Below are 20,585 nucleotides of genomic sequence, written 5' to 3' on the forward strand. Positions count from 1 at the left end.
TGGTATCTGATTCGCGAACAACACTGGTTTGGAGGGCCCCAGGACGACAAGCCTCACTAGAAACAGCTAAACCGCGTGTCCCATTTGAAGGTGGCAGTATTATGGTTAGGGTGGTATTATGAGTGGTACACGGACGTCACTGCTGGTTCTGGAGAGAAGAGTCACTGGTGCTGTATACATCAAGGAAGTTTTAAATCCTGCCGTAAGTCTATTCCGAGGGGCAGTAGGTGATGAATTTGTGTTTATGCATGACAACGCACCTCCTCATCGAACATCAGCAGTACAAAATTTTCTCGAAGAAGAAGGAATATCTACATTACAGTGGCCCTCGAATTCCCCCGACATGAACATTATTAAACATGCTTGGGTCATTCTCAAAACACGCATCAAGAAGCGAAACAATCCCCCTATTACACTTTCAGCTTCAACTTAAAGATGCTGCTCGTGAAGAACAGGAGAGAATTCCGCAAGCCCAGCTCGACCAGTTAATCGGCAAAATGCCAAATCGCCTACAGGCTTGCATACAGGCCAATGGAGGAAATACTTATTATTAGTTTTATAAAAAATTATTTTTTTCTATACTAATTTATTTTTAAATGTAAGTTGTACATTGTAAGTTTTTCACTCCAAGAAAATAAATATTTTTTTCGCATATCGTTTATCTGGTTTTGAGATTTATTTAGTATTGTTGATAATTGAAACAAAATGATGTTTAACTATTCAGAAGATTTTATATATAAAAATCAATACAAAGATGAAATATTCCAATATTCCAAACTTTTGGACATACATATGTGTATAATCGACAATCTACTGTATGTATGTATACACTTGATACCTCATTCGCCGATTAGGGAACCGCAATCTCAACAAAAAACATTATTTTAAAGATTTATAAAATAAAAGAATTTTCTGGAAAATAATTGTTTCATTTCAAATGACCATTTATATGTATGAAACTAAAGAGAATACCAAAAAAAGAAAAAGAAACACAAAGAGATGTCGTGAAGGAACTGGATTCAGATTTGTAAATTGTTATAAATACTAGTAGAAGACGTGAAGGTCTAAGGAACGAGACAAAATTTAAATATCCCATTCAACTGAGTTAGAGTATCAAAAGCCTGTGCGAGTGCTTTAAAAAGAGTCGTTAGTATCTATGCTGCATTCTAGTGTATTTCAAAACATTTAACGGAAAAATTGAAAGTAAATTAAACGTTAACAATTACTTATGAAATACCAGTTAACATGGTTTTAAAACCAAATAATTTACATAATTTTTTTTCTCCACAGCAGGCGTAACCGGAAAAAATTAACCATTGTTATACAGTTACCCGACTTAGACAAATCTGCAATTGTTTATATCCAATTCCATTGTTATAAAACATGCCTGCAGATCATTTCACTATGATGAAAGAAAAATTAGGCAAAATTAATCGCTAATTGTGAAGTGATAGACATGTGTATTTCGATTGAGATCTTAGTTTTCTCAGGTATATCTTCTATATACAATAAGCTGTTTTACTTACTCGTTAGTTGTTTATTTAAAGTTTTACATAGAGTGGTGATAGCCGATTTCTACTACTTGTAATACATTCTCAACAATAAAGAAATTAATTGCTATATTAGGAAAAAAATCAAAGGAAATATATAAAAACATATTTTGAATGTCACACACTTTCATCTCTTTATATGCAAATATACTTATTTATTTTGTATCATGTATTTATGTTGTATTGTTTTAGGAGTCTAATTAAAATTTGTTATATCAAGTTATTTCTGTTTTTGACTAGCCTAGAAATTAACTACAACAGATTATATGATTTACTACCTAAACCACTGTAATTATTCATTTTCTTGACTCCTACACTATCTCTACTTAAACAAATTTTAAAAAGTAACTACTTTTTTTTATTTCGAATTACTGAGTTAACCATAAAAGGTTATTAATTAGTACTTTTATAAAAAATATTTAAAATGAAATTATACATCCAGTATAAGGAATCTGCGATGCGGCAGCTCTGAACAGTTATGTAGAACTGCAGTTGAACCACGTTCTTAGATTTAGCCAGGTAATTCGTCTTCTTTGTCCTTTTATTTTCATGATCACTTGCAGCAGTTCGTACCGATAATCTCTCATACCATGGCCCAAATATTGCACCTTCCTAATTTTGATAGTGTTTAGTACTTCTTTTTTAGTACTCTTTTTGTGTTCCCATTCTTTCCAATACCACGTCGTTTTTAACTCTATACACACAGCTTATGCTAAGCATTCTTCTGTAAGCTCAAATTTTGAAAGCTCCCAAGTCTATCGGCGATCTGTTTCTGTAGCGTTTATACCTCCACTCCATACCGCAGCACAGAGAGCATATAACAACTCAAAAGTCTAATTTTTAATCCGATTGACAAATCTATCTTACACCAAACATTTTTTATTTTTGTAAATATGAATCTTGCTTGTCCAATTCTTGATTTGATTTCTTTAGTATAGTCGTTGTCATCGTTAATGATTGATTCTAAATATTTGTATTTTTTTACTTTGTGCGCGTTTTATTTATTTTTTTCCATGGATCATTAGAGTCTTTTGTCGTTGTGATTTTCTTTTTCATTCCGTTTATCTCCTATCGGAGATTGGATAGCATCAAAGATATTCCAAACTTTGTGTATAGTTGTTCTAAATAGTTCGTTTGTGGTGCAATCAAACCACTCTCTAAGATTTTTGATCTAGGACATTTTTCTGCGGCCAGGATTGCTTTAATTTTTCACTGCATTATATTTTGCAGGAATGTATATTTTTGTCCTCCCATTACGAGGACAAAAATATATTATGTCCCAAGTATTCCAATTTTTTCCTTTTTGTGGTAAGTATTACTTCAGGCCTTTTGTCCATTCGCCGTAATACTTCTTCATTTCTCCATCGGTTAACCCAACTTATTCTTAATTTTCATCGATAGCACTACATATCGAAACTCACAATGCTTTTTATATTATTCTGTTTGAAATTTGTTGCTTCCACGCCGTACAGCAAGGTACTAAACATATTACTCTTATTACGTCTGAAACTTCATCTTCCATTGTTATATTTGCTCGCTGCTTCCAGTATAAATTTGAGATTATTGTCAGATCTTTGTCGTTTATGCCTTTGCTCTCAAGAATATTTATGATAATATATCATTAACTAAATCATGACGTACCTGTCAAAAGTCTTTTCAAAATCTATGAAACAGTCTGTGTATATCTTGGTTGATGTCCAAGCATCGCTATGTGAGAGTATTTAGAGCTAACAGGGCTTCTCTAGTGCCTAATTCTTTTTCTGAATCTCAAAACCCCATCAACCCTACCCGTCCCCATCGCAGGACATAACGAATGAGGAGGATTTTGTACTGAGCGTTACTTTGATGCCCTGGGTAATGGGACATCCTCTGTTTTACTTTGTGTGGTTAGGCCATCTAATTTAAGGCGTAGCTAGACGAGCTGTTCTCCCTATGACTGATTGAACTTATTATTTGACTTGACTTTGGACTTTGTCCCAAAAGTGTGTTCCGAACAGATGTCAGGATTTTTGTGTGCTCGGTCACTCAGCCGCCGAATCGGCAAAATAAATTTGGTTCTTCTCGCCAGCTGAGTGCCCGAAAGGTCTGGCCACCGAGCTCACGCTTGTCGCACGTGACCTCGATAATGAGGTTTCGCGACTGTAGGTCCTTAGATCTGCCTGAGGGGCGTCTTTCTGTTTGTGCCTCAGAATTCACTTGATGTGGTTGCATGGTTGGCATAACTGCTGTAACAGAGGGTTGTTAGTAAAAATTAAGATAAAATAATAATAGAAAGAAAGTAGCAATGAGTGGGATGTGCACTCCAAGGAGTATACGGCCATCACACACCTCGTGTTCAAATTTTTTGGTTTTTATCTTTTTCAGTATAACTGATTAGTGAAATAAAACATAACTAAATAAAAGAAATAAGATAATGTAGGAATTTTTTTTCTGTTACTGCGTACGTTAGACTATTGCATGGCTATCTCATTATATATCTGGGTTATTTCTATATCCTGCTAGCTGCTGCCTGTGCCATCTATGTACTGTCTTTACGTTTTCGTCATAGTCTGTCAACTCTCTTAATAATCTGCTCGGGTGGTTCCTGAGGTTGTTGAATATCTAGTGTGCTCTTTCGTCAATTGTTCTCAGGTTGGTCTGCCTTTTCTTTTTTTGTACATAACGGCCTGTGTTTTGTCAGGGTTGACGGCTATTTTCCACTGCCTTCCCAAGTTCTTTAAGTGCTCTTTGTAGATGTCTCGTAGCTTAATCTGGGTTAATATTGCTAGTAGCTATCGCTGTATAGTCTGCGTACAGGCTTAGCATCTAACTAGGTTCAGATGGCGTGTCTGTCGTATATATGGTGTACAGGTATGGCGACAGCACCGCCCCCTGTGGCACACCAATTTCCATAGTCCCGAGTTCAGGGTTGGCCCTATCCGAACTAGCTCGACTCGTCATTGTTCTTCCCGGTTCGACACAGTCGATTAACCGCGCATTAGCTCAGTACATAGGACAATACGTTTACGGCAGTCGAGTAGTGCGGAATCAGTGACGTCCTTAAAAATGGATTCTTCATCAGATTCCGAAGAAGTTGTCATGATAGCGTTGGCATGTAATGAAATTCAAAAAAGGAAACCAAGGTGCTGGATTCATGAAATAAATCTAAATAGGGAAACATACGGAGAATTTTACCATTTGTTTCCAGATTTACGCAGTTTCAATTAACAATACGTCAAACATAATTGAGGGATTGGGCACACCACTGAAAAAAAGTAAATACTAAATTCCACACGCTTCTACTATTACTAATTGTAATAGTACTTTTTGATAGTGATATAAAATACAGGGTTATACATTTAAAAATATCAAGAAAATAATTTACATGAATTTTGACTTACCCTGTATTCGATTGAATGAATTTTACCAAAACTAATTATTTTATACAATTTATTGTTTCTCTCATTCTATCTCTTCTAATATTTGTTTTCCTTTAAATAAGTCTTTTAGGAATTCTTTCCATGAATCTGTACTAACCTGTCCACTTGCAATTTCTTTACATTGATTTCTTCAACATTGACTCTGTATGTTCATTTTTATTGTTCCCCTTATATCAATTATTTTTGTAGTTCATAATTATTAGGTCAAGCAATTTATTTTAAGTTATTGTTACAGGCAACATCCCAGTCACAGATTGTAGAACCAAGAATGGCTCAGTTGGAGACACTAGAAGCTAAGGTAAGTTATAAGCAATGATCTTGTAAATATACCCAACTGTTACCAATTTCTTCAAAAAAGTAAATTATAGAAATAGGAAGTGTTATGATAAATGCATATTTATCATAATAAAGTATCACCACTCATACATTGTACACATTTTCATTCACATCCCTATAAGTAAAATTTAACTGAAACATGATTTTCTTAGAGAACTTTTTGTTTTTTATTAGTTGATATACGTCGTGTAAAATATCAAACGAATGATCAAACGTTTGGATCAGTGTTTAATTATTTTAAATAAAATAGAACATTTTTCCTAAATCAAAACCTGAACAAGCGTTAGATCATTTACAAAAAGATCATATCCTTAATGCAATCGAAGCAGATCCTAAAATAAGTACTAGTCAAGTAAGCAGACAATTAGGGGTTTCTCAATCAAAAGTTAATAAGAGTATTAAGAAATAATAATTTACACCCCTCTCACATTCAACACAATTACAATTTGCTAGGTGGATTGCTAATAATAATCGCTTATTTTGTAGGATCCTATTTACTGATAAAAGCCTAACTTACTAATGGAGGAATGGAATAAATAACTCGCGCAGGTTACTCATTTGGCCAGACGAAAATTCTCACACGATTCGCGAAATTCGTTCGCAGTATAGATTTTTAGTGAATGTTTGGATGGGAATAATAGACAGACAACTAATAAGCCGCCATTTCTTTAATGCACCGGTGACAGGTGCTGTGTACTTGGATCTCTTAAAAAATATTTTGCCAAATCTACTAGCTCAGGTATCTACTTTATGCACGATGGGGCATCACCACATTTCTCAGTCGCTGATCGTCAACATCTTCATGCATCTTATGGAAATAAGTAGATATGATGTGGGGGTTTTATGCATGGCCACCTAGATCACCTGATTTTAACTCTGTCGACTATTCCATATGAAGTCGATTGAAAGAAATCGTTTATCGAAAAAATATAAATATATGGCAAGAAATAATATTATGAACATTATTGATTCTTGTAACATTATTAAAAAGGATATCTTAACCTTCAGGAGGTAAATTAGACATTTAATGGTCCAACAAAGACCTATAGGAATTGGGGGATTTCATTTGGAAAATTTGTTGTAAATTTCAATAATTTTAGCTTTGGTTTTCGTTACATTTCGTTATTTTGTAGCATTTGTAAATTCCTTGGTATATATTGAAATCCTCTCGTATATGTATTAAAACACCGAAGAATAATTTTTTCAATTTCTCTTTGCGTCGCCGAGTCGATAATAAACCATTTTAAAGTTGTTTATATATTACAGATGGGTATTTCTTTGATATTTTCTTTAGATCGAAGCCGCTTAATATTCTGCTTTTCAAATAAACATCCATCTCATCTCTCGCTGAGGCGTTGTCAAGAGCGGTTGACTTCAGCGTTAGTCCAAATTTTACGTCCAGCTACTCCAAATAAACCCTGAGCGTCGTTCGCATAAGTATCGTTTATTTTGCTTACCCTATCTCCACCCCCAGTAACCTATGTCCCCAATTTCCAACCCCCCATAGTAATACCCTATGTGATAGGCAAAATATTCGTTACAATTTTATGTAATTCTATACAATTCTTGTCCATTCTTAAACGTTTTAAATATGTAAATAAATTTGTTTATTTTTAATGTTCTATGTATTTTCTTTTCGTTAATTTAAACAAGATTAAACTGTATATTTTTCTTTAAAAAAAAATCTGAGAATTCAATAAAACGACGCTACCGATGAATTACTAAAACAAATATTATACACGGCCATTTTTTAGTACTAATCAAAACAACTTAGACAGATGATGAAAAAGAATTCACCTATAGAAAATTGAAAGAGAAAATATGCAAACTTAAAACGGAAAACGGCGGGAAAAGACGGAAAATGTGCAGAACTTATAAAATGCGGTGGGGAGGATAGATTTATCAACTAATATAGAATATATGGAGCAAATAAATAATGCCCGAAGAATGGAAGAAGGGAATTATAGTGACAATATAAAGTAATGACTGGTATAATTAGAGAATGACTAGACTCTAGACGATAGACGCTATACATACGCTAAAACAAGTGATAGAGAAAATATACAAGTACGACGGAGAAACGCATATACTTTTCATATACTTTAAACAGGCGTTTGACAAACTAAACAGAAGAAAATATAATCCAAGACTTACATATAGCAATAACAGACACCGGAAGAGAAAGAACAGAAATAATAAAAATAAAAAATGGAGTAAGACAAGGAGATGCGCTCTTCACGGTACTATTTATTCTATCACTAGACAAGATAATAAAAAAGCTGTCAAACGCAGGAACTATAAACAAAAATGCAGTAAAAACAATAGGATATTCAGACAATATAACCATCGTAGCAACAGATAAAACGGCATTAAAAAAACCTTCCAAGAAATAGAAAACGAAGCGAAACTAAGAGGACTGGAAAATAAAACAAAATACATTAACGTAAGCAAAAAAAAGAAGACACAAATGACAGAACTGACAATAAATGCATACAGTTTCGAAGAGGTTGAAACATTTAAATATTTGGGAGTACTAGTTAACAGAAGAAATGTGTAGATATGAAAAGAAGAACTCAAACGGGAAATACAGCGTTTTATAGAAATAAAAAATGTTTAGAGAAAAGAAGATAAACCGAAACACAAAAATGAAAATCTACAAAACGACCATAAGACCCTGTTTAAATTGTTGAATTACATTGACTGGTCGCTGGTTAATCGTGGTGGTAAATAGTTGATCGATAGGGTGAAGAAATAACTTATAAAATGAAATCTCTTCACACGTTCTTTATTTTGTGCTCTTATGGCAACATATGGAAACATACTACTCTTATAAAATTGTAATGACTTTGCCTAGGGCTGACAGGGTTGCCGGCTAGGCAAATTAAAACTTAGGACTAAGAATTTACATATAGGTACATAGAATAGAAATATTTTAAAACAATAGAATAAAAATATTTTGAAACAATTTTAAACAAACTCCCCCGTTGAAGGGTACCTTCAAAATAGATTATAAATTTAAATAAAGTCTTATATATTAATATTCTCACTAACACTCTCTTGCTGCATTGGCAACGGACACAAATGACGAACAGAGCGAATAACTGTCTTATTGTTTGTTTTTACCTCTGCCACTCTTGAAAGTTTATCTTTACCGGAATGCAAGTTAATAATACGTCCCAAAGGCCATCTACATGGTGGTTGTTGATAACTGCGAATTAACACTAAAGTTCCAATCTTCAAATGGGACGAAGATTCTTTCCATTTGTATTGCTGTTGCAGTTGCGAAACGTATTCTTTCACATAACGATTCCAAAATTGTTGATATATATGACGAATCGTTTTGTAGTTGGAGAGCCTGCCTATCGGGAGTGTGCTTAAGTCAGTATCGGGAATGGTTGTAATAGGACGGCCAATCAGGAAATGGAAAGGAGTAAGTGGCGTTAGGTCAGTTGGGTCGTTAGAGAGTGCAAACATAGGTCTAGAATTTAAGACTCCCTCGATCTGAATTAGCAGAGAATTAAAATCTTCGTAGATAAGTTTTTTGTCGAGTAACACCCTCTTTAAATGGTGTTTCATGCTTTTAACTGCCGCCTTCCAAAGACCGCCAAAATTAGGCGCATACGGTGGAATGAAATGCCAATTTATATTATGATCAATAGCGTAATTGTGAATATAAGTATTATTTTTTAAAAGAAATTGACCAAATTGTTTAAGTTCATTGCGAGCTCCAACGAAAGTGGATCCATTATCTGAATAAATGTCATTGGGGATACCTCGTCGAGCTATGAAACGCTTCAAGCAGGATAGGAAACAGTCGGTTGTGAGATTTGTAATGAGTTCAAGATGAACTGCTTTGGTACAAAAACATACAAAAACACAAACGTAACCTTTTATTTCTTTGGCTCCCCTACCCGATTTATTGTTTAGTAAAAATGGTCCTGCAAAATCTATGCCACAGTGCTGAAATGGCAGTGATGGGGTTGTGCGAGCTTCGGGCAAACTGGCCATTGGACAACTGGCAAATGTAGGTTTAAATTTAAAACAAGTAAGACAAGTACTTACCGTTTTTCTTGCAAGGTCTCTCCCCCGAATTGGCCAATAATATTGTCGAATTGATGAGAGAAGGAGTTGAGGACCTGCATGTAATAGGACTTTATGTTTATGCTCAAATAGCAACTTAGTGAAAGGATGATTAGATGAAATTAATATAGGGTGTTTAGAGTTAAAGTCTAATCCAGATAATCTAAGTCGACCCCCTACTCGTAATACATGATTTTCATCTAAAAATGGAGTAAGATTTGAAAGTTTATGTTTGATTGGTAATGGTTTATTGGAATTTAAAATAGATATTTCCTCCGCAAATGAATCCAATTGTGCAAGTTTTATTAACCGCAATGATGCTTCTTCTACTTCGGAAAGAGTTAAAGGGCCTATCGTTCTTTCTGACCTTTTTTTACACGCGTTATTACGAAATCGAAGACAATAACTAACGACATGTTTTAACGTTGAAATATTAGAAAATCGAGAGAATAGAAAGAGTGGTACCGAATGGGTAGCCAATAACATCGAACTTTTAACCTTTTGTTCAGGAAGTTCGATTTCAGACATTGCAGGAGGTGCGGGTTTGTCTATAGGACCACGTAGAAAAATTGGCCCCTTCCACCATAATTCACGGTTAGCTAGATCTTCTGGTAAAACTCCTCTGGAAGCCAGGTCTGAAGGATTTTCTTTAGTATTAACATAATACCAATCATCCTTGTTGGTTAACTGTTGAATTTTGGCGACGCGATTGCCTACGAATTGTTGTAACTGATTAGCATCCTTTTTTATCCAACATACTACTATCTGAGAGTCGGACCAATAGTATATCGGTACTGATGGTGAACTGGCATTGACAACTTGGGCTGTTAATTGTGCTCCCAGTAGGGCCGCACATAACTCTAATCTTGGAATTGTGAGTCGCTTTAATGGTGCAACTTTACTCTTGGAGCAAATTAAATGACTTTGATAATTGCCACTTGCATCTATGCTTCGGAAATATATACAGCTTGCATAAGCATCTTGAGATGCATCGCAGAAACAATGAATGTCTAGTATGGAATGATTGGATCCAAGAACATGCCTAGGAATCTCTAATTGATTGAGTTGGGACAATTGATTGTAAAATTGTGTCCATTTAATATAAATGTCATGTGGAACCTTTTCGTCCCAATTTAATTTGAGGGTCCATAATTTCTGAATTATGAGTTTAGAAAGTACAATTACTGGAGAGAGAAGACCAAGAGGATCCCAGATCTGTGAAATGATAGATAATATCTTTCTCTTAGTAATCGAATTATCATGTGGAATTGAAGATATTTTAAAATTTAGAATGTCTTTGTTACTATTAAATTGTACACCTAAGGTTTTACAGCTTTCGTGTTCACCGAAATTTAAAATTTCATTAGGAATATCGCAACATGGAATGTTCAAGAGAACACTCGGATTATTTGTAACCCATTTTCTAAGTATGAATTGTGCTGATTTTAATATGTCTGAAATATCTTTACATCGGGTTTGTAATTCTGAAAGATCATTGGAACCCGTTACTAGGTCATCAACATAGAAATCATTAAGAATTGTCTGTGAAGCTGTCGGTAATGTATTACAGTTATCGATTGCTAATTGATTTATGCATTTTATTGCTAAGTATGGCGAACTAGTACAACCATACGTAACGGTGTTTAATTGATAAATTGAAAATTCATCTGCTGGGTTGTCCCTCCACAGGATCTGTTGAAGGGGCTTGTGTGCATCATGTATAAGGATCTGCCTATACATTTTACTAACGTCAGCAGACACAACATACTTGTATAGTCGGAATCTAATTAAAATGTCAAATATGTTATTTTGCACCTTTGGTCCAACATATTGTAACTCATTGAGAGACCATCCAGAACTACTTGGACTTGATCCATCGAAGACCACTCTAAGTTGAGTAGTCAGACTACTAGGCTTGTATATGCCATGGTGGGGAAAAAAATAAGTTGGTTCAGTGACCATGTCACTTTCTACCCTGGTCATGTGACCTAAATCGATATATTCATGTATAAAATTTTTGTATAATTGATAAAATTGAGGATGAGTTTTGAATCGGTTTTCGAGTGATATGAATCGGTTTTTTGCCATTTCTTTTGAATCTCCCAATAAATCGGTAGAATATTTGAAGGGCAACTTCACTACAAACTGACCGTTTTCATTTCTTTGAGTGTGTTTGTAAATAGTTCCTCACACTGGACGTCATCTTTTGATAACATCATAAGTTCATTTATCTCATTGAGTTCCCAGAATTTACGTAACTGATTGTCTTCTGGTATAAAGCATTGTGAAAAATTGCATAACGACGTTGATATCGCATTCATTACAGTACCAGATATTACCCACCCAAGTTTGGTATTTTGAAGCACTGGTGCATGTTTTCCTAATTTAATATTCCCATCTAATAGCAGTTCCCAGAACAAACTGGCACCTATGATCATGTCAACTTTCTGAGGAGTATTGAAAGTAGGATCAGACAATTCGATATTTTGAGGAATGGAAATTGTAGAGATATCAAATTGTTGTAACGGAATAGTTGAAATGAATGGTGTTACATAACAAGATAATTGAAATTGGAAATTATTTTTGTTTGAGAAAATTGTAATTGAAGTTTTCTTTTTTAAATTAGAAACCACTTGGTTAATACCAATAATAGCTAATTCGGTATTGGTTAATGGTAACCCTAACCGTTTGACAAACTCTTCGGTAATCAAATGGGATTGAGCTCCTGAATCGAGCAGAGCTCTACATTGATGCAATTGATTGTTTTGGTCTTTAACTTTGAATGTTACTGTAGACAGAATTATATTAGATTGTGTATTTCTTTCTGTAACTAAGCATTGTTGATTTGGGACTGAAATTGCTTGAATATTGTGAGAAATTGCTTGTGAATTGTGTGACACCTGGTCACTATTATTTGGATGATTCTGGGCACCTACTGATTGAATTGTGTCTCGTGAATTGTATTGATTATTGTTGTTGTATGCATTTGACTGTGTGTTTTGACTTTGATATGAACGAGAATAATCTTGGTGTAATAAAGTGTTGTGTTTACGTTTACACTTACGACATGATCCGCTACTGCACCTTTCCTTGGAGTGACCAAAACGTAAACAATTCGGACATAGTTTTAAAGATTTAATATTTTCCCATCTGTCATTAATTGTTAATTTTAAAAATTCGGGGCAAGAATATATTAAATGATCACTCTTGCAAAAATTGCACTGAACTTGATTTATTGACAAATGAAATTGTGATCGAGATTGTAGAGGTTTCTGAAACCCAGAGTGATTTTTGACGGTCATCATTGAGGAGGAATGAGGCTCTTCTTGAGATTGTAATATGTCTTGTCTCTGTTTAAGGAATTCAAGAAATTCATTTAAGTGAGGCAATTCTACGGAAGTGTGGTATTCTTTCCACTTATTTTGAGTTACTTTGTCTAATTTATTGTACACAACATGAATAATTGTCATATCCCATAGAGACTCTTTAGTGTCTTCATTCCTTCTAAATATGATAAATGCTTTGAAACTTCATCGATTAACCCTCTGAATTGCATGAATGTGCCTTTATGTATCGAATTTAAATTGAAAATAGATTTTAAGTGGGTGTCTACTAGAAACTTTTTTCGATCAAATTTGTCACAAAGCATATTCCATGCAGCATGATAGTCTTGGGAATCAGTAAAACCCTCTATTGTTCGTTTGGCATAACCTTCCAACGCAGCTTTTAAAAAGTTAAACTTTTGACCTGCACTTAATGATGAATTTGAATCGATAGTGTTTATAAAATTGGTTTTGAATTCGAGCCACTGCTCATATTCACCATTAAATGTAGGAAGCTTGATTTTCGGCAAAAGAAAATTTTGAAGTGGATCGTGATTAATTACATTTTGAGGTGTGACATTTATTACCGGAGAAGAATTGCTGTTTATGTATTCCTCTAAATATGAAATTGCTGTATAAAAATGATTTTCAAACGGATCACGTTCATTAAAATGAATTTCTAATTGATCGTCCGAACATTTCTCCTCGATAGATTGCTGAATAGTTTCAAATTGACTTAATAATTCAAGATTATTTTTGTATCGCATATTTACATCGCCTAATGTCGGTTTAAGTGAACCATCAATTATTTTATTTACAAAATTTGTTAATGAAGTTAATTTACGTTTAAGAGAACCTCTATTTCTTATTAATTGTGCAATATCTGAGCTCGACATTATTTATTTTTTAATTGAAATGTTCGTAAATATCTCTAAATCTGACAAGTTATAATACCATGCAAATTCAAAAAGATCAAAAAAGTCTGAAATACCAGAATCTATAAATAGCACTGCGATAAGGGTTAAGGGTAGGATTTATCTTAAGATGGTATATAAGTGGAACAGACTTACAGCTTTTCAGGGATGCGCGTCTGCAATCGCTCAGCAAATTAGCCACAGGAACACCGCTTCGTGTCTGTCAACGTTCTTTTGACTCGCTGTCCCGTTCTATGATGGGTTGAAAGGCACAGATGCACTAATAGAAACTTTCGCTTTACTTTTAACAAATTGCTGATTTAAAATTGAAATTGTTACGATTTACCACCGAATTCGGCTACGAATGACCAAAAAAAAAATTGTATGTTTAAATTGTTGAATTACATTGACTGGTCGCTGGTTAATCGTGGTGGTAAATAGTTGATCGATAGGGTGAAGAAATAACTTATAAAATGAAATCTCTTCACACGTTCTTTATTTTGTGCTCTTATGGCAACATATGGAAACATACTACTCTTAGGGATGATTCGATACTACTAAATACTCATATGGTATCGATACCTTCATTCGATACGGAGTACTCGGTATCGAATGAAACCGTATTCGATACCGAGTACTAATATCGAATGAAAATACTAGTATCGAAACACTATACAAATTAGTTTGTATATTGTTTTGTTAATAAAATTATTTTTCTTCGTTTTATTCTTTATATACTGTGATCATTATGTAGAATTAAAATAAAGTTGATTCTAATGGACTGCCGGAGTGATGACGTAGATCATATTGACATCTGTCAGTTTAACTTTCCAAAAAAACCTGGTTTAGTGTGGATAATTTGTATTTTTAGTTGATTTTTTATTTTTTTTTTTACAGAATCTTGCCGCTTTTTGCAATATCTAAGTATTCTTATAGTTACTACATCAATTTTACAAGGTTGTGTAAATAATAAAGCATGTCGCTTTATAAAAATAACAATAAAATGCATCTAAATAAAATAAGGTTAGAATTTCTTTAATTTAAACATTTAAACTATATTCCATATAAATAGAACACTGAATTATGTTGGTAATATAGTAAAAAACACTATACTTAAAAGAAAAAGCAACAGAGGAAGCAAAATGTTAACTTTATAGAAATTAAAAAGTCTTGAGATTGGGCATTTCAACTTTTGTTTGGAAAGTAATAATAACAATATGGCCGCCGTGACGTCACACTCCGGCTGTCCATTCCACAAATTTCATTGTTTATTTTCCGTCATCCGTCTCTGTCCTGTTACCTGTACTTGTGAGTACTGTTACGTCATACAAGTGGTATTTTGTGGATATATTACGTCACGTCACATGACTAATGAGTACTCATAAGTATCGATACCAGAACCCGGTTTCGAATGAGGTATCGATGCCTTGATTCGATACCGACCTAAGTACTTGGTATCGAATGCCGAGTGGTATCGATTCATCCCTAACTACTCTTATAAAATTGTAATGACTTTGCCTAGGGCTGACAGGGTTGCCGGCTAGGCAAATTAAAACTTAGGACTAAGAATTTACATATAGGTACATAGAATAGAAATATTTTAAAACAATAGAATAAAAATATTTTGAAACAATTTTAAACAGACCCATAGTAGTATATACTGCAGAAATATTTACATTAACAGCAAGAGAAGAAGAGCAACTGAAAGTTTTTGAAAGGAAGATTATCAGAAAAATACTGGGACCAAAGAGGGAAAACGAAGAGAATGCAAGACAATGAGTGAATCACGAAATACAAGAATGGATGGGTTAAGAAAACATAGTTAGAGCAATAAGAGCACAAAGAATTAAATGGTATATGACACATAATTAGAAGAGAGAACAGCAATCTGTTAAGAGTTATAACGGAATGACTACCACCAGGTAAAAAGAACCATAGGTAGACTTAAACTGAGAGGGCTACAACAAGTGGAAGAATACTTAAGGTGTATGGAAATTAGAAATATAGAAAGGACAATCAAAGAGAGCGAAGAATGAAGAAAAGTAGTGGAAACAGCGAAGTTACACCAGAAACTGTAAAATAAAACCCAGAACGGGACGATCCCCCACACAAAAAGGAGATCCAAGTGAAAACAGCTATAACTTCTTCGGGAGCGTATAGCTTGTATGTATACAATATTAATACTTATAAGTAAATTATTTGTTCGAAAAAATCTAATTACTCTACGCCGTGTCTACTTATATATTATTAATAAAAACATATAAAGACCGTCTCTAGACATTTTATAACTTTAATCCAATTTTTGTGTGACTGATCGATAACTTCATTTATTTATTATTTTTTTATTGTTGTTTACCAATTCTATAATATAAAATTAACAGTATAGTAACAAATCCAGAGGCGAAATATTATTCTATTTTATATCATATATTAATGAATCAAATGAAGTAAAACAGGTTTGAGTTAATATATTCACCCCTTGCAATGATTTAAATGAGATCAACACCCGATTTAAAGGATTAACAAACACCCTTTCATTTGAATCTACTTTTTGAATAACGGTTTTTGATATACGGTGAACTGTTACGCACTGTTTATACATTGCTAAATTTATAGACCACTTAATTGCTTTCTTGTGATTTAAATATATATGGTGTATTATAGTTACCTATAGATTGTTTAGAAGAATTTATGTTACTTTAATCTATAAAGAGTACCCGCCATTAAGATAGGCAAATTGGCCTTATTTCCAGAACTCATTTTTTTTATGTTCTATGTGATTAAAAAATAATTCTCATCGCAGTTTTAACCCAACACCCCCTCCCCTCTCACCACCTAAAGTTCATTTGTTTAGCAAATTCCCATTTGTCAACATAAGCACGTGTTGATATTCGTTGTCTCATTCGTCAAGAGGCTATTAAATATAATTTATTAATTTAAGCCTTAAGCCAGACAGATTCTCATGTTACAGATACAAACTTGCCAGCATGTTTAAATTCCAATTGTATCATGTTGATTTTTAAGTTAATATATTGTGTTATATTTATGTTATAGTTATTGTTAAGTTATTTACTGGTCGTGTTATTTTTTAGAGTTTAGTTTAATTGTGATTTAATGATTAAATTTCAAGAAATTCTTACACTAATAGTTTCAAAAGTAAATATTTTAAAAATCATATGATACACATCAGTACGACCCTGTTTGGCTTTCACGTGCTTATATTGACAATTGGGAATATGTAAAATTAATGTAGTTTAGAAACATCATTTTTTGTTTTTTTATTTTTATTTTTTAAGTGGGATGAAATCAATTTAAAAATTTCAATAAATACACACGTATAATTGAGGCTTTTACAAAACATGTCTATATTTTATAGAGCACTAGGTTGAGTGTATATAACCTAAAAATGCTTTTTTTTCGAATTTTTTTTTATTTTATGATTCTACGACCATGCGTGCTCTACATATTCAATAACTAAATATTTGATGAACACAACTGCGGATTGGTCAACATCGTGAAGGGCCGTAAGCTGCAGTACTTTAGACATAAAAGGAGAAATCAAGGCAGATATGTGCTACTCCAATGCACTTTGCAAGGTAAAATTTAAGGAAAAAGGGCCCCAAGACAAAGAAGAATATTCTGGCTTGCTAACTTGAGAGCATGGTATAGAAAGACCTCGACATAACTATTCTGTATAGCAACCAACAAAGTCATCATAGCCAGAATGATCGCCAATGTTCGTAACGGACGGGCACCCTAAGAAGAAGAAATATTCGTTGCTCTTCTGTTAGATATCCATGTCTGGAATATGGCTTTATTAACTGTAAGTCTAAAGCAAAAGCATCGTCATAAATAATAAGATATGGAATATCGGCATTTGTCAATTGTAGAATTTTGTTTTCAGGAAGATTTATGCTTTTGTTTTTGAAAAAAATACCACCGTTAGAAGCTCTTCCGTTGCAGCCATCATCAATGAATATAAATTGTCAATGAGTATCAACCAAACCCAAAAAAGAACGCTATGGATACGTGGGAACATCAATGGATGGTTGGAACGAACCTTGATTGGATGGTTTTTTAATGCGAATGTGCTTTTCATCCAATGCACCAATTACATGTGGAAATTGCCAAATGTCTTTGAAATCTTTGCTAATTTTTAACCAATCATCAGCTGTTTGGGAAACTGCAATACATTAAAGAAATATGATCAAAATCGTATGTAAAAAACACTCACTTTACCTACCAACTAGAGAATTATATATAGACTTGGCGACTTCAGGAATGAAAAGTGGCGTAGTTGCAGGAGATATTCTCGATAACATTTTTAATGATTTATACGAATCACCAGTAGCTAAATATCGTAATGTTACTGCAATCCTCACTTCCCTACTTACAGCAGATCTACAGTATGTATCCTTTTTTGTATATTACCTTTAACCTACAAAATAATTTTTAATAGTGGTTTTGCTGATAGTATTAATGATAGATATCGTACCTTTTCATGTAGTTCCTTTTAATTTTTCATGAGATTCGAAGAAAATTGGTACATGCTTTTGAATTTCCAATTAATAAATCCTTTAATAAAGTTAAGTAAACGTCATATTGTAATCTTTTTGACAGAAAAGGTTTAACCCACCATTTTCGTTTACTTCTTGAGCTATGCGAAAATTTGGACACATTTAACTACTTCTTGAGCTTCCAAAAAATTTGGAACTTTTCACTTAACGCCATTTTAAAAAGGTTTGCGCCAGTTATAGTAATACTGTCCTGTGTAAACGTTGGATAATAATACTTTACGGAATCTTAAAGTTAATAAAAAGGCGACATACAGGACTGATAGTGCGCCTGCCGGATAGTTAACTTGCAAAAACTCTCAAAAACCTTGAAAAACATGGTTTATGGGAGTTTTAAAAGTGTTTTGCTCAATTTTTTAATATGCTAAAAGACTTACTTCGCTTAAATCAAATTATATATAACCTATGAAAAAAACCTTCATTTTATCTATTTTTAAGTCTATAAAATAGAGAAAATCTCTAAAAACCCCTAAAATCCACCTTGTCGGATTTTTGAAGATGACCCAGTTTATGGAAAAATGTGGAAAAACCCTAAATATATTTTTTGCTTAAATACACTATAAAAATAAACGTACAGATTTGTAAAAGCTTTAACTATCCGTGTGAGTTTTTTAAAATTCTTAAATTGATTGCAACCTATCGGAAAAAGTAAATAAAAGTGAAAAAAAGACATTTTTGTGGGAATGAAGAGCGGGTGGCGAGCTAAAATTGCGCTGAGTCCTTTTTTTTATCACATAGAATAGGGCTTCCTGAACGTATTCGTACTGTGATTCCCTTTGGGACTTTGTTATTTTTTTTGCGACGCCCCCTCAACCCAACCCCCAATAATACTTATCAATTTTAGTACTAGTAGATACTTCAAGGGTCTATCGACTTGATGTTATATTTTTTATTTGATTTATTTATTAATACATATACTTTATACTTATTTAAAATCAAATAAAGATATTTTCTGTATTAAAAGTCCGCGCTGACAAGCGACGCCCCTGGGACAACGCATCGACTTCCCAGGGCGTCGCGCAGTTTGGGAAGCCCTGACATAGAAGGTAAAAAAATTTAATTCTGGGAATCACGGAATTTTGTATATCTTAACGGGGGGTACTCCTTATGTCATTTAGAAAACATTAGGGGAGAGGGGGGCAAGTTGTTACATAATTGATTCTATTATTTATTTGGGCAATAGTAGATCTTTTATATGAAAACTAAAATCGGATTAAGGTAGTTGATACATTTACACAAATAATGTTAATTTTAATTTATTTAAAAAATCATATTTAACATTTTGTTATTATCAATTTAACTCAACTTGTAAATTGTAACAACATACCCCACTATGAGACAAATTGTTACAGTCCATGGGGTAAGATGTTACAATAGAAAAAAAATTCTAAAAACTTCCCACATTATTTAGTGGTCACAGAAAGAACCCTTGCTTAGCTACAAAAAATATTATAAACATAACACAAAATGAAATAAAAAATGAAAATCTGAACAAACCTGTTTACAAGAATGTTAAACTAGTCACTATCGGACGAGCAGTGAATACAAATATAAAAATCATCGTCTTTTCCACAAGCAAGATGTGCCCACTTTTGACACAAAATGCACCGAATCCATTCTTCGTTTTTGGACTTCGAAAATGGAGCTAAACATACCAGACACGTCGATTCCTCATCCTCTTCCGAGCTTTCAGAATCTGATTTTTTGAAGGTGTTTTTGGTAATGACGGTCCGTTTCTTACATTTTTTAACAGTAGTTTTTACCTTGTTTCTTGATTCACCTGATATGTTTCTTTTGGTTGCCCCCACATTTTTTTTTTCTTTGTCTTGCCTTTTCTTCCTCCTCCAAAGCTGATTTAATGGGAGTATCAGTCAAAACAGCGCAAGTTCTTTTCTTCCGACCCCCTTTGGATTTCCTTGGCATTGCTTTTGGATAAGGCTTCAACTCCTGGGGCGTTATATGAGTAGGTGAATCGACAGGTTCATTTATCGCCAAGTTAAAATCTGTGCTTGTAGAAGGTTGCTGTTGGGAAGGAGTTCTATGTGTTTCGGTGCCAATAGGTGCCGGATCTATGACTACTGTTGCGTTTATATTTTCTGTTATTGGCCTATTTGTTACCTCTGCAGGCAAGAATTCATCATCTTGAAAAATTTCTCTGTTGTATGGCCAAATTCCTGTCACACTAAATCCTTTTTGTATATTGAGAGGTGTAACAGCAAGAGGAAATGAATCTTTAAGAACGATAGGTATATCGTAAATGTTCATTACTTTACCGGGATTAGATCTTAACCATGCATCTGCAGCACTATTAAAATATCTTTTAAGTGGGCCAAATACCGTCCTATCAAGCGGCTGCAACTTGTGTGATGTATGTGGCGGGAAACTTAAA

The 20,585-nt window shown here is 33.7% G+C and overlaps 1 protein-coding gene across 2 annotated transcripts in view; it reads left to right on the top strand.

The window, feature by feature from the left end:
• sprt (PDZ domain-containing protein sprite) overlaps positions 1–20,585 on the top strand; it is a 306,461-nt gene that overhangs the window by 228,640 nt on the left and 57,236 nt on the right. For both annotated transcript variants that reach the window (XM_072535452.1, XM_072535451.1), the window contains one exon: positions 5,205–5,267. In XM_072535452.1, coding sequence (XP_072391553.1) covers positions 5,205–5,267 — 63 coding nt within the window. The remainder of the gene's footprint in view (positions 1–5,204; positions 5,268–20,585) is intronic.

Source organism: Diabrotica undecimpunctata, chromosome 6 (assembly GCF_040954645.1).
Source record: "Diabrotica undecimpunctata isolate CICGRU chromosome 6, icDiaUnde3, whole genome shotgun sequence".
NCBI lineage: Eukaryota > Metazoa > Arthropoda > Insecta > Coleoptera > Chrysomelidae > Diabrotica > Diabrotica undecimpunctata.